Source organism: Lolium rigidum, chromosome 7 (genome assembly GCF_022539505.1).
Source record: "Lolium rigidum isolate FL_2022 chromosome 7, APGP_CSIRO_Lrig_0.1, whole genome shotgun sequence".
In the NCBI taxonomy this organism is placed as follows: domain Eukaryota; kingdom Viridiplantae; phylum Streptophyta; class Magnoliopsida; order Poales; family Poaceae; genus Lolium; species Lolium rigidum.
In genome coordinates this window covers 6,134,508-6,149,116 of record NC_061514.1, presented here as the reverse complement: position 1 = coordinate 6,149,116, position 14,609 = coordinate 6,134,508, and the positions used below count along the sequence as shown (strand labels likewise).

The following is a 14,609-nucleotide window of genomic DNA, read 5'->3' as shown; positions in this document are numbered from 1 at the left end:
TGATGTCGAGGAGAGAGAAAAGCTGATGTGGAGGAGAGAGAAGTGAGAGCTGGCACTATAGCCCGTGCACTGGCACCGTGGGGTGAGAGTGGGGTGAGAGTGAGAGAAAAAGCTGATGTGGCAGGCTATAGTGGTGTGGTGCATTGGCACCAGCCTAAGACAGCTGCCAAACAGAGATTGTAGATAGCACTCAATGTAATCATCATCCACTCCATGATGGCAAACATAATCTACCATCTTTGCACAACCATTTCCATCATGGAGAAAATACCATTCCATTGACAAGATCTTTCATAAGAAGGAAATACAACTTCATCGATTCGTCCAATTCAACACGATCTTTCAAAAAGCCTTTCATCTCCTACCGTGAGAGTTTGTCGCTCTCCATCTCCCAAAGAGCATCATTTCCTCCAACATAGTCCAAATTTGGACCAATTCCGATAAGCCTGACTTCGAATTGAAATTGCACAATTCGAATCTCACGTGGGTCCATGATTTAACTAAGAAACAAACAATGCGCACACATATAAGCAAACAATGCTACCCCAAACATAATCATTGGCAAAATCGCAACGAAAATCCTAGCATTTTCCGTCAGCCAAATCACCCCAAGTTACTCGCTATAAACCTTAGCCCTACCGGCACAACTACATGGTAAACTGCGATGACCGGAGGAGGATTTCATGCACGATATTACCTTTGTCTTTGTCGTGTCTTCACGACCGTCGTGACTACCCATCAACCGTCTGTCAGCATTGCTATCGCCATATAAAGTGGAACAATAGAGGAACTGGAGATGATGAATTGGACTGCTGGGTCTCACTAGGGTTTAAGGGCTCCTTTAATTTAAAGGATTTGCATGGGAATCGTTTAGGATTTGGTTTCTATGGAAAAATTTCCTATACATGTTGTTTGATTCATAGGAACATATCCTATAGGAAAAAATCCAATAGAAATCTTGTAGTGTAATTCCTGTAGGAAAAAAACATTAGCTTATACCTCATGGAAAAATTCTTTTACTACAATCAAACAAACTTCATCTTCCTATAGGATTCAAGTAGACATGTCATTCCAATCATATATACATTTCCTATTCTATGTTTTTCCTATCTTTTAAATCAAATGAGCCCTAAATCGCTGAACTCTTGCAAGTCTAATGTTTAAAATGATATTTTTTCCACTCAAAAATCCCACACTGCATGAGCGGAGTCCAAACACCCAGAAGAGGACAATCCCCTTCCCGGTTCCCACCCGGCGCGGCCAGGCCCAGATCCGTCCTTCCACTTCCACGCCCACGCTCCCCAAGGCCAAAAAATTCCCACAATCACTATTATCGTGGAGAAATACCAGTCCGTTGACAAGATCTTTTGCAAAAAGGAAATACACAACTGCATCGATGCATTCAATTCAACATGCTCTTTCAAGAAGCCAATCATTTCCTGCGGCAAGAGTTTGTCCCTCTCCATCTCTGAAAGAGCATAGTTGCCTCCAACATAGTCCAAATTTGAACCAATTCCGACAAGCTCGCCTTCGAATTTAAATTATACAATCAGAATCTCATTTGGGTACATGATTAAAGTGAAAAAACAAACAATTCACATGCATATAAACAAACAATGCTACCCTTAACCGTCACCGGTGAAATCGCAACAAAAAAAAAAAACCTTAGCATTTCCGTCACCGAAATAACCCCAAAATTACCCGCTATAAACCTTAGCCCTACAGGCGTCGAGATGGTGAATTGGACTGCTGTGTCTCACTAGGGTTTAAATCGCTGAACTCTTGCAAGTCTAGGGGTTAAAATGATCTTTTTCCACTCAAAAATCCCACACTGCATGAGCAGAGTCGAAACACCCACAAGAGGACAGTCCCCTTCCCGGTTCCCACCCGGCGAGGCCAGGCCCAGATCCGTCCTTCCGCTTCCACCCCCACGCTCCCCAAGGCCAAAACACCACGCCACTGCCGCATCGTCCTAGCCTCCTACGCTCTAGTTTACTCCACCCCACCACGCCCCCTTCCCCAACGCCTCGCTCAACCCACCCAACGTGCCACATCCAACGTCTCTCTGACTCTCTCCACCTCCGCACGCCGCTCGCCTCTCTCCGATGTCGCGGGAGCTCCCAGCGCCAACCCCTGCCCGCCGCACAACATGAGCTCCCGGAACCGCTCCGCCGCCTCCACCGCCGCGGCACCGCCCCCCGCGCCGACGCTCCGGACGCCGCGGCGCCTCCGCCGGCGCGCGCTCAAGGCCCCGGGGTCGGGCGGCGGGCGGCGGAGCGGGCCCGCCACGCCGCTGCTGCGCTGGGACACCGGGACCGGCAATGGGGCGGCGCCCGAGAAGCGCGGGGAGAAGGCGGCCGCGGCCGGACCCGGCGCGGGGGAGAAGGCGCCGCGGGATGTGTCGGTGAGGAGGCTCGCCGCCGGGGTGTGGCGGCTGCGGCCCCCGGAGGCGGTCGTTGGAAGCGGCGGCGGAGGAGGCGGGGCCGCGGAGGGCAGGGTTCACGTGGGGCTCGAGGTGCGTGCCGGCCCGTGCACTTGGTTTTTTTCGTCTTGGATTCGTTTCTACTTCAGCTGAGAGCGGTGATGCGGGTCGTTCACTGGAACCTCGTGCTTCCTCTGATTCGTCGAGTTGCTTTGCCTGCCGACAGCTTGTTTCCTGCGCCCTACTCCAGATAGTTTACTGAATCGCCTTAGTCAAATCCAGCTACTCGTAGATTTTTGCACTGTTCCGTAGATTTTTTTTTCCCGATTTGATGTTTTTAGCTTGAACCAATGGAACCAGACCTAGAACTCTGGTTAGCTCTGCATTTGCATAATGTTTTGCTAATAGTACATCGCTACCAAAACTCGAGAGAATGTTGGCCAAAACGTACTCCTTCCTCGCCTAATAACCCTCAGATCTCTTGCAAACGTTTCGGCCATTTTCTGGGTGATTTCTCCATCAAACTCTGTACCACATCTGTTTGCTATTTTTATCTGCCGATTACTCCATTGCCTTGACTCGCTTGATGCAGTCAAATCTATGGACCCATTCTCCCCACTGAAGTATGCGCAGTACCCCTACCAAGGCTACCAGCTGCAGCGTCGACGCATTTAGTGGCCGTCTTAACGCTGATGCGTCGCGCCGAAGGCTGAAGCACACCTCCATTTAATGGAGACACCCACTGGGAAGGCCGTGATGGCTGTCCCACGAATTTACTGATCCGAAAGGCGCTTGCATTTCTCTCCCCTCGGATCTCGTCATGTGATCCCCAACCGGGGCCCAGTCATAGGATCCCCCTCTCCGTGCCCGTGCGACCACAAATGCGTCGTCCGTATGTTTTTGCCCTTTTGCCGGTGATGAGAAGAGCCATTTATTTTTCCCTTTCAGCCAGCGGATGGCTTGTGGGAAGGGCACGGATTGGAGCTTGGATCTGGCGTATGGATTGGTGGGCGGGATTGGATAGCTGCGGTCCAAATCCTGTTTGTTTAGTTTAGGGCCGGAATGATTGCGCTACTGAACTCTTGTTGTGCCGTGCAGCACCAAACATGTGCACCCTGGGTTCAGCTAGGTTGGCCCTTCTCATCCAATTGGAGACTATTCTTGCTCCATCAGATGATTTTGATACGATCTTAAGGTTAAATGCGATGAATGTTCACTACACTGTAGATGTAGCTATGTAGGTTGGAATTTGAACTCACTGTACATGCTCCCATTTGAAAGGGGGTCTGCATCAGCATGTCATGATAGTTTGCTCCCCTCTATAGATTCTCTCTGTCTTTTGAGGATGTCTTTCGAGCATTTCACCTTTTTGGTCGTACATGGATGGTGGGAGCCTTTTGTGTCTCTTTCGAACAGCCACACAGTGAGAAACAGTAACATGAATACACGCAGATCATCTTTGTTTTGGGGGTTGATTGAGGGTTTGGAACATTTTGGGGTGGATTTGATTAATCTTTGAACTGGGAATGAACATGTATCGACAGGTTTAGTGTACAAACTGATGGATTTTCTTCTGCTTGCGACTTACTTTGTTTTATATGACAGCATATCCCGAGGCATCTACAAGTCCAGCTTCTTAAACAGAATACTGTGGGTCGTCACCAGAATCTTAAGAATGAGATTTCAAGCCCCATTTCTGTATTACAGCCAAAGAGTGAAGAGCTCCACAAGGTGGGTATAAGCCAACCGTAATCTTGACTACGCTTCATGTAAGTTCATTCGTAGGATCTGACGGGTTCAATTCTGCAGGTACAGTTTCATGGTGCTTCACCTATGCTACCTGTCACCACTATGGAGAAAGCAACAAAATGGGAGCCTGAGAACATGAAAGGGATGGAATCACATGATGCCTATCTGATAGCCAGCCAACTAAATCTTCTGAACGAGCAGCAGGATGCATCTTATGTCGCTAACCTCCAGTTGGAACTCCGGCAAGCACGTGATCGGGTGGATGAGCTGGAAAGTGAGCGCCGCTCAACTAAGAAGAAACTTGACCACTTGTTCAAGAAGCTGGCAGAGGAGAAAGCAGCCTGGAAGAGTAGAGAGCATGAGAAGGTGCGTGCTGTTCTTGAGGACATGAAGGCAAACCTTGATCATGAGAAGAAGAACAGGAGGCGGCTGGAGTTGATCAACATGAAGCTCGTCAGTGAGTTGAAAGAGACCAAGATGTCAGCAAACCAGCTGTTGCAAGAGTATGATGAGGAGAGGAAAACACGTGAGCTCACCGAGGAGGTGTGCAACGAGCTAGCAAGGGAGGTGGAGGAAGACAAAGCCGAGATCGAGGCCTTGAAACATGACTCGATGAAGCTGCGAGAGGAGGTGGATGAGGAGCGGAAGATGCTACAGATGGCTGAGGTGTGGCGTGAAGAACGGGTGCAGATGAAGCTTGTCGATGCAAAACTCACTTTGGATGCCAAGTACTCAGAGTTGAGCAAACTGCAACAGGATGTTGAGGCTTTTATTGCAGCATGCAGTTGTTCTCGAGGAGACGTTGCGGTGGTGGAAGAAGCAGAGAAAATAATACAGACGATCAAGTCAGTCAGGGCACAGGAGCCTGAATTCAGGTATGAGCCACCAGCAGCATCAGAAGACATATTTTCAATTTTTGAAGAGCTGCGCCCAAGTGACGAGCCTGTCATTAAGGAGATCGAGCAGTGCTACAACAACAGCTCCACCATATGTGAATCAGAAATCCAAGAGGCTAGCCCCATGACAGATATGTTCCTGGAAAAGCCGGCCAAGGTGTACGCGAATAAAAAGCCTCACAATGAGAGTGATGATGGAGATGCCAGCAGCTGGGAAACGATAAGCCACGAAGAAATGCAGGGTTCAAGTGGTTCACCCGACGGAAGCGAGTCATCGGTCAACAAGATCTTTGATGGTAGCATTTCTTGGACCAGCAGAACCGATTTCGAGTATGGGGAGATCGAGAAGCTGAAGGATGATTTGGCTGATGCATACCTGACAACCATGAGCCAGCCCAAGAAGAAAGAGTCAGCCATCTCAAAGCTCTGGAAGTCGTCTCGTCCAAAGAACAGTGATGTCTGCAAGAAAGATGCCATGGAGGCACTGAACGGCAGATCATCGAATGTACGGCTATCGGTCGGGACCCATTCCACCATCGAAAGCGGCATTCAAGAGATAGGCCTCAGTCCGCCTAGCGCAGAGCAATGGAGCTCACCGGACTCGATGAACATCCAATTCAACCGGGGGTTCAGGGGCTGCATGGAGTACCCGCGGACGTCCCAGAAGCACAGCCTGAAGGAGAAGCTCATGGAGGCACGGATGGTGAGCCAGAAGCTGCAGCTCCGCCAAGTGCTCAAGCAGAAGATCTAGAACCGCCACAACCACAGGAGGTGAAACATTGCAAGCCTAGAATTTAAATTCAAGAAATAATCTCAGGAGTACTTCGATGCTTCAATTTTTCTTGTCTTAGAATCACTTGTATTTTTCTTGTCTTAGAGTTACTTGTAAGCTGTAATTGTTGTCCAAAGAACAAATAGATCAAGTCGGCCTTTGTGGGCCGGCTGGAGCCCCGCTGCTTCTGTATCTTACCTTCGTTCTGGGGATATGGTTTCATCTTAATAGGCTACGGTGTAGATACAGCATGATGTAATATAGACATAAACAAGCAGCAATGTTTAGACAAACTTGCACGTCCGGGAAACGATTTTTTTTAGCCTTTTCATAGTGTCTCACTTCTCCCTACATATGCTCCTCCGACTCCCAATGTCGCTGATTTGTTTCTGGTATATGTTTTGGCTTGTGAAAAGGCGCAAACCGCTGTAAGCCTGTAAACAAGAACCTATCTTTGCCAGGCCTCATTCGTCCTGAACTGGTACCGACAAGTTCGAAAATGGCAATTAACAAAAGTGCTTTCCATGTCTGTCCCGTGTGTGACGGTTTCCGCTAACCGCTAATTACGCTCGGGCGATTTTTGGTGAACGTGTCCGGTGACGTTGACCTACATCGTGTATGGCGAGGGCGACCTAGATTGTAATTCCATGTTTCAGAGACTAAACTATGGAACGTTTCAAGTTTTCCAATGTGTTTGTTGAAACCAATTTTACTCCATATTCTAGTAGAACGCAAATACGAAGAAATATCGGTGACGGGTGTTACCAACCAACAAGTTGAGCCTAAAAAAAAACAAGTTGAACCTCATGAACAACGTGAAATTAAGGCATATTAAAGAAAATTTCCATGAAAGAACAAGAAAAAAAAAGGTCAATGCGAATGATCTCGACACTTGTGGAGATCCCATACACTCATGCACTAGCATCGACAAGTATTTTATTGCTAAAGATGCACTCCAACCAACAGTACGCTCTAAATCTCTACGAAGATATTTAATTATACTAAAATAGTTTTAAATACATAAGAATAGACTAGTATACCATATCTATGATTACATATTAGTCCAGCATGGATTGCCTTTTTGTTATTATTTTCTTGGATATAGGGGAAATTCAGTCCAACCAAATGTTTTCTAAGCAATGCATCAAACAAAGTTATAGAAAAAATGAAGTTTTTGCTGCGAAATATTTTTTTTGAGCAAAACTGAATGTTTCAGTTGAATACATAATATTGTATCTTAAAATTTGTAAATGATGTTTGCCGCTAAATGATCTAAGAGTATTAGAGAAATGTATTAGTTAACACATTATGTTGATAAAGTCATCCATAAAAAAGTAAAAATGTTTGGTATAAATGAAGTTATGCGTTTGTATTTTATCCATATTGGGTGCACACAATTCATTTGGTCATCATGAAATTACGTATAACAGAAAACAGCTCATAAATAGTGTTGTATATGTGAATCAGTTTAGATTAAAAAAATGCTTCTTCCTTTTTTAAAAGGCATGGAGATTTGGTTCCCGGGTCTAGATGGTCCTCTTATCTGGACCATCGTTTTGTACGCCAAGATGAGTGATCCTCATAGAATTTAATGAGATACATGCAGTAGTAATTACGCAATACAGTGTCAGTCTGGCATACCTGCGTATGCATGGCCCACGACAGGCGAATTGACATGATGGTGAGGCAACCTAGTCGGAACTAAGCTGTAACCGCGATGATATGTACCCACGGTACAACTGACGAATTCCTGGACCATGGCATTGCCGCGTTTGGTAAAAAACAACAGCGCGTAGGACTCCGACGATTCGAGTAGCGCGTGGGCAGGCCACAAGAGCTCTACATGCTTTGGAGATGGGCGGAGAGCGCACCTTCACCGGCCACCTGAACCAATGTAACCTTGCATCCAATGAGTAGGTTCGTGTGAGCTATCTTCTGTGATCTCTCCTCCAGGCTTGACCGGTCTACTTCTTGTCAGTTTGGCAAACTGCGAGCGCATGGCGGAGGCTGCCAGTATTGGTGCAACCATGTCTGGTCAGCTGAGCCGGATCAGTGGGAGTTGGGGATCATCCAAGTTGTGGTCGGTGCATGTTAGCAAGAAGCTAATGGCCCAGCTAAGTTGACACAATCCGATGGGAACATGAATCCACAATCTCCGAGGTGGACTACGTGGAATTCACAAATTTGTACAGTTCACCAATTTTGACAGCAAGCTCATTGCGCAATTAACATCAATGGTCCTAATAAGAACCGATGTGCCCTGCTTTCGCTGAAAGTCTGAAACCACCACGAAGAGATATTAGTTAGTTCGAATTGGCTGTCTTCGGATGGCCTTGTTGGGTACAAATGACTTGCCAGACTAGCTTCATCAGAACACAAGACAGAATTTCACAAGTTTTGATTCGAAAATGTGTGTTGGGATAGTTCTAACTTGCTGGCCTTGTTGGGAACAGATACATTTTCTGACTAGTTTTGTCAACGGCTGAAACAAGAAACCGTTTCCTTCACCACGACGGGACTATGGTGACGAATGACGTGATAGCGCCGCCGGCAACCTGATCTCTCAGCTCCGTCATGCTCTCCGGAAGCTGCAACAAGATCCGGCCTCCCCTCGATGCCCTCTTCCCATCCCGTCGTGCGGCATGTAAGGCTCAATTTGATCGCGCCACTGCACCGCTGTGCTAGCTGTAGCTGCTCTCGCCTCCCGCAGGTCGGACCCGGCTATTCAGGGGCGGATGCTGGTGATGCGTTCCAAGGTTGCGAGGCGGATGTCCTGGCCTACAGATCACTTCGTCAGAGGTTATGACGGCTGGACCAGACAAGTTATCGGCGGGTGCCATTGTTTGTGAGGTTGGTCCAGAACGTTGAGGAGAACTATGTACCGATGAATCAAACACCTGGACCGTTGTAATCAATGTGCCAACATCTAGTAGGCCACTGTTCAATATTCACCATGCGCTGCCGAATAGGGAAGGGACGAGACTGATTGGTTCAACCATTGGGTGCATATGGACCCGGGAGCCAATATGGATTTCCCCTTCTTTCATACCATAGCTCGAACATAAGGAAGTATTAGATGACTAACACACGCTAAGAACTCAACAATATCAGAAGCAATATTTCCAATAGCGAATCCAATACCATTATATATGAAATGTAACTCCCGGCCAAAACGTATACGTGGTGGGTGGTTGAGGTATTGGTTTCTTCTTTTACTAGCACTTCCAACATGTTATATATGTACGGGAGATTTGTTTTTCATTTTCATGAAATTGGCATTGCGTTTCTTCCAAAATGTTGAGGTTACTAACATTATGAATGGATACCGCCCATGACACCCCTCCAGTAGTGATAAGTTCGCTGCTATATGTCAATTGTGTATTTGTGTCAGATATGTCATTCGATGAGCAACTAGTACATCTTAACGATGGGGAAGCACCAATCAAAGTGGCCTGCTAATTCGGCCAGTCCCTAGCATTGACACACAAGTATGTATGCTAGGTGGCGCCTATTGTGGAAACTCAAACATGATGCCCTTTAACACACGTGTTCCTTATTCATGATTAACTTTGTGCCCTCGTGTGATGGTCGATCTAGGTGAACGATATGAGATGTCACAACCCAATTGTTAGTCAAGAAAATGTACGTAATGCATGGCAAGCTATTACTCCATGTTAACAAAATGTTAACTAAACCATGTGAAGAGATGCTAATGGAATACATTCTGCCGTTCAGTGTTGGAATAGCCATGACGTGTATGTTGGAGGTACTTGAGAAGATTCTGTAATAATATTCTACAATCAAGTGTTCTCCCTTCCGTAAAAAAAAATCAACTTAATGCATGCCTTTACCGAATGAACACATATTTATAACCCCAATTGAAAACAAAGCGACAAAGTTTAAATCGGGTAGCAAAAAAAAAGCGAAGAAGAAACGAGCTAATCCGAACCGGTCGTTTCCCCTAATTTTATTAACGAAACCAACAAAGCGACATGGTGCTTATAAACACATCCAAACACAAGTTTTTCATTCTTCCTGATGTCCACGAAAAGGAAACCATAACGGGAAAATGAAAACAGCCTGCACGACAACTATCCTCTCAAAACCCTGAACAACGGACCTTTCACTCATTTCACGATTTGGTAATGCAAAGTAGTGGATGAAAAAGTATGTGAGGCCAACACCGAGGCCCGTTTGGCATCAAACTATTTTTGAAGTGTTTAAGGAATACTTTAGTTTGTAAAAATAAGGATGTATTGAAATAATTTAAGGTGTTTGAATCCGATAATTATTCCAGAAGTATGGAATAAAGAAGTTTGGTCCTCTTTTATTTTCTAAAACTAAGTCAAGAGAAAAAATAAAGTTCGCTTTGGAAGTCACTAAAATGCTATGGTATTGCTATATTTCAGTTTTAGAATTTTTGTTGTTGTCAAACTAGGCCTAAAATAGGTAAAGTAAGTTGTTAGGATAAAAACACCGTATATTCCAATTTTGGAGCCCGCAGAAGGACTATAGACAAATGATGCAAAATTTGACCAAAGATAATAAGCATATAACTACAGTATTTTTTTTCCCGATTCAAGTGTTACCAAGAGAGTCGGGTGACGGATCGACACGATCGACGCATTCGGCCATAGCTACGCGAGCCCGACGACCGTTCACGCGCCACCCGCCGCCGTCCCGTTTCAAAACGTGACGGACCGCACCTGGCAACCGCTCCCCTCGTGAGCACGCGCCGACCATCCGACCACCACATGGGTCCTATGGAAACAAGGGCCCACATGTCATTCTCCGACGGAACACCGAGCCAAATTTGTATGTAAACATGCACGAATTTTCCCCGAAAACATTTCCCTCCCAGATAAACTTGCACGTCGGGAAACGATTTTGTTAGCCTTTTCATAGTGTTTCACTTCTCCCTACATATGCTCCTCCAACTCTCAATGTGGCTGGTTTGTTTCCATGTCTTGGCTTGTGAAAAGGCCAAAACCGCGGTAACCAAGAACCTATCTTTGCCTTTCTCCTCTGAAGAACATGCTACGTTCATCTCTTCCAAGAAGGGATTAGGCATTCAGGCCTCATTCGCCCTGACCTGGTACCTCCAAGTTCGGTAACGGAAATTAACAAAGAGGTCGTTTGGAAGCCAGGCTTTCATTTCGTTTGTAGCATTTGAAAATGAATACATGTATTCATTTCATTTACATTGTAATTTCAGAAATATACACTTGTTTGGTTGCCACAGGAATTGCAAATGACAACGAGAATTCAATATTGAATGTGTAGAGGCTTCCATAGAGAATTGCAAATAACAGGTTTCAGCTTGGAATCATGTTTACCCATGGAGTCATTTTGCTAGAATTCCTAAATGAAATAACAGCACAATTCTGTGGCAACCAAACAGCCCACCTATGGAATTCCAAAATGAATTCCAGGATTCCAGGCCCAAATGATGGATACCAAACGACCTCAAAGTGTTTTCCAGTCACGCGTCCGTCCCGTGTGTGACGGTTTCCGCTAATTACGCTCGGGGGATTATTGGCGATCGTGTCCGGCGACGTTGACCTGATCGTAATTCCATGTTTCAGCGGAAAGTGTTTTTTTTTTTGGCTCCCGAGTTCCTGTGCTCTCGCCATTTTTTTTAAAATTAGTTATTAATTTTTTTGAAAAATAGTTCTGAAGATTTTCAGTGATACATATCACAATCATGCAAAATCTCAACCCAATTATTATTTTTTACTTTGTGCTAGATAAAAATAACAAAATTTGACATGTTTTTGGAGATTTGAAAATGACTACTCAGATGTGGACTTTTATCTTTTTGTGTAGTTTAAAATACAAAGTATTTAAAATTGATATTTTACACGTTTGTGGGATACACTATTGGCTATATGCAGATTTTTGTTTCATAATTTTTTGAAACTTTAAAATATAATTTTTTATTTATTTGAAAAACGAGATCACGGGTACCCATGTGCACCAAATCTTTGTCCATGTTTCAGATCCTAAACTAGAAAGTTTCAAGTTTTCCTATGTGTTTGTTGAAACCAATTTCACTCCCTATTCTGGTAGAACACAAATACGAAGAAACACGGTTAACCGGTGTTACCAACCAACAGTTGAACGAACAACGTGAAATTGAGGCATTTAAATTTATTTCCCATGAAAGAACAAAAAAATGGTTAATGTGAATGATCTCGACACTTGTGGAGATCTCATACAGTCATGCACTAGCATCAACAAGTATTTTAATGCTAAAGATGTATACTTTAAATCTGTACCAAGATATTTACATGCATAAGAATATATACACTATAACATATCTATGATTACATATAAGTCCACCAAGGATTGCTTTTTTGTTATTATTTTTCTTAAATATATGTTTTCTAAGCAATGCATCGAACAAATTTATAGAAAAAAATGAAACATTATTTTGCTGCGAAATATAATTTTATGAGCAAAATTGAACGTTTCAATTGAATACATAACATTGTATATTAAAATTTGTAAGCGATGTTGTGTGGGTAATTGGTCTAAGAATATTAGAAAATATTCTAGTTAACACATTATGTCGATAAAGTCATTCATAAATAAGAAGAAAAGTTTGGTATAAATAAAGTTATGTGTTTTTATTTTATTCATATCGGACACACACAATTGATTTGATCAACATGAAGTTGTATATAGCACAACCTGGTTAATAAATAGTGGCTAATCAAACTTCTTTCATACCATAGTTAGTGGGTCTACAGGGACCGAACATAAGAAAGTATTAGATGACTAACACACACTAAGAAATCAATAATAGTAGAAGCAATATTTCCAATAGCCTAATCCAATATCACTTTGACCTTACTCAGGTAAAGAAGTTCACATTGTTTCTTTAATGTTTGTGTCATTTAGAAAGCTAGGATTCTGTGTGTCTCTGCACCGTCCATGGCCGTGACCCAACACTGGCTTCTTCGGCTCCTCGCACCGCCTCCTCCAAACATGGGTGAGCACACCCGAGGTACTAAATATGTGGTGAAATCTCAGCTCAACTTGTATGAGGTTGGTGACACAATCTACCAAACATACCCTAAGGGAATACATTCTGCCGTTGGCATACGAACGGCCGTGACTAGTGTATGTTGGTTGCAATTGAGAAGATTTTGTAATACTCCCTCTGTGCTAAAAAATAGATGCTTAACCTTTTCTAGTCATAGACGTACCTGTAATTAAATATATCTATAACTTCGTATCTTTTTTTTCGAAATGGGGGAAATATCGCCCCAGCTTCTGCATCCAAAGGATGCACACGGCTTTTTGTATTAGATTATTCACAACACCTTACAAGAGCAATACAAAAGATCAAACTCGAAGCCACCTCGCTAAACCTACGAGAGGGATGAAGGGGGTGACAATTCACCAACTCACATCAACCAAAAACCAAATGCCTTCCCAGGCCGCCCAATAGCAGATGAGAAGCACATCCAGTCAAGAAGACTCTCAGCATACGCCAACGCACACGCCATAGAAGTTGCTACCGCCATCTTCCTCGACTCCATCTTCAAGAGAGAACATCGCATTGACCATGCCAGGCCTGCCATCGATGCCGCCACGGCGCCAGACGACTCCACCATCCTGCGCGTGTCCATCACACTGCATCCGTCCCAAGACACCACATCACCATGCCATGGCGACTCGACGACGCCGACACAGCAAAAGCACACCGCTCCACCTCAGCACCACCGCCATCCGTTGTCTGCTCCAAAAACGATACCCCCAACAGGGAGAACGGCGTTGCGCGCCGCCATCGTTCGATCCGGGAGACCCGAGTACGGGGTTTCCCCGGAGCAGCCCGGACGAAAGTAGCTGCAGGAACAATGCCTTCAACAAGGATGCGACGAACGGCGCCGCCATCGTCCGTCATGATCGCGGTCAAGGCCGGTTTTCACCGGCAGCCACGTCTCGCCATTGGGGACTAGATGACGGATCGCGAAACCCGCCAAAATAGCCACAAAACTGGCCGATCCCCTCCCACGAAAGAGGAAACCGCCACCGCCCAAGCTTCCTCATGCTGCAGATCAGACCCATGAGCACCGCCGACAACCAACAGGGACGCCAAAGATGCAGGTGTTGTTACCACCCGATTTTGGCCAAATCAGGAGTTGGGCCGTAAGTGAAGATGGGCTTGAAGGACGTACACGTGGAGCATCTTCGAAGCGGCCTCATGCTAATAGTTTGGGCTAAGTGGCCCGTGTATCTGTAATATAATAGATCGCATTGTAATTTAGATTAAAGAGATAGAGTCCGGCCCGTGCACGGTTAGGTGCACGCCTCAATTAGAAAGTCCCTTGGACTATAAATATGTATCTAGGGTTATCAGAAAGGAGGACAATCATCGTTCAAACAAACACAAAATACGGCGCATCGCCACCCCTTCTCTTCGAGGGTTTCTCCCGGGTAAGCACCATGCTGCCTAGATCGCATCTAGCGATCTAGGCAGCGTAAGTTTATTCGTTATCCTTGTACTGCTCGTGCTTGAAGCCTTGTTGATGGCGAGCGGTACTATTTATCCTTAGGTGTTTAGGGGCTCGCATTGGTGCTTTCACGTGCATATCTGCGTGGCAATGCCGTCCCTAGACACCTTGCTGCCCTTACGTCGATCTAGACGTAAGGGCAGCATCTTGCTTGATCATGCTTAGTAGATCCGATCCGTTATAGTTGCTCCCTGCATCTGCAGGGATTAGTTTAATATCCGCATAGTTAGGCCTTATGCTGGGGGTCG

At 45.2% G+C, this 14,609-nt stretch overlaps 1 protein-coding gene across 1 annotated transcript; it reads left to right on the top strand.

Moving 5' to 3' along the window:
- Positions 1-2,149: 2,149 nt before the first annotated feature.
- LOC124674017 (myosin-3-like) lies at positions 2,150-5,880 on the top strand. The gene is made up of 3 exons (XM_047210055.1): positions 2,150-2,515; positions 4,028-4,153; positions 4,232-5,880. Exons 1-3 carry the CDS (start codon positions 2,150-2,152, stop codon positions 5,816-5,818), a joined length of 2,079 nt encoding a protein of 692 aa, XP_047066011.1. The 3' UTR covers positions 5,819-5,880.
- The last annotated feature ends 8,729 nt before the right edge of the window (positions 5,881-14,609 follow it).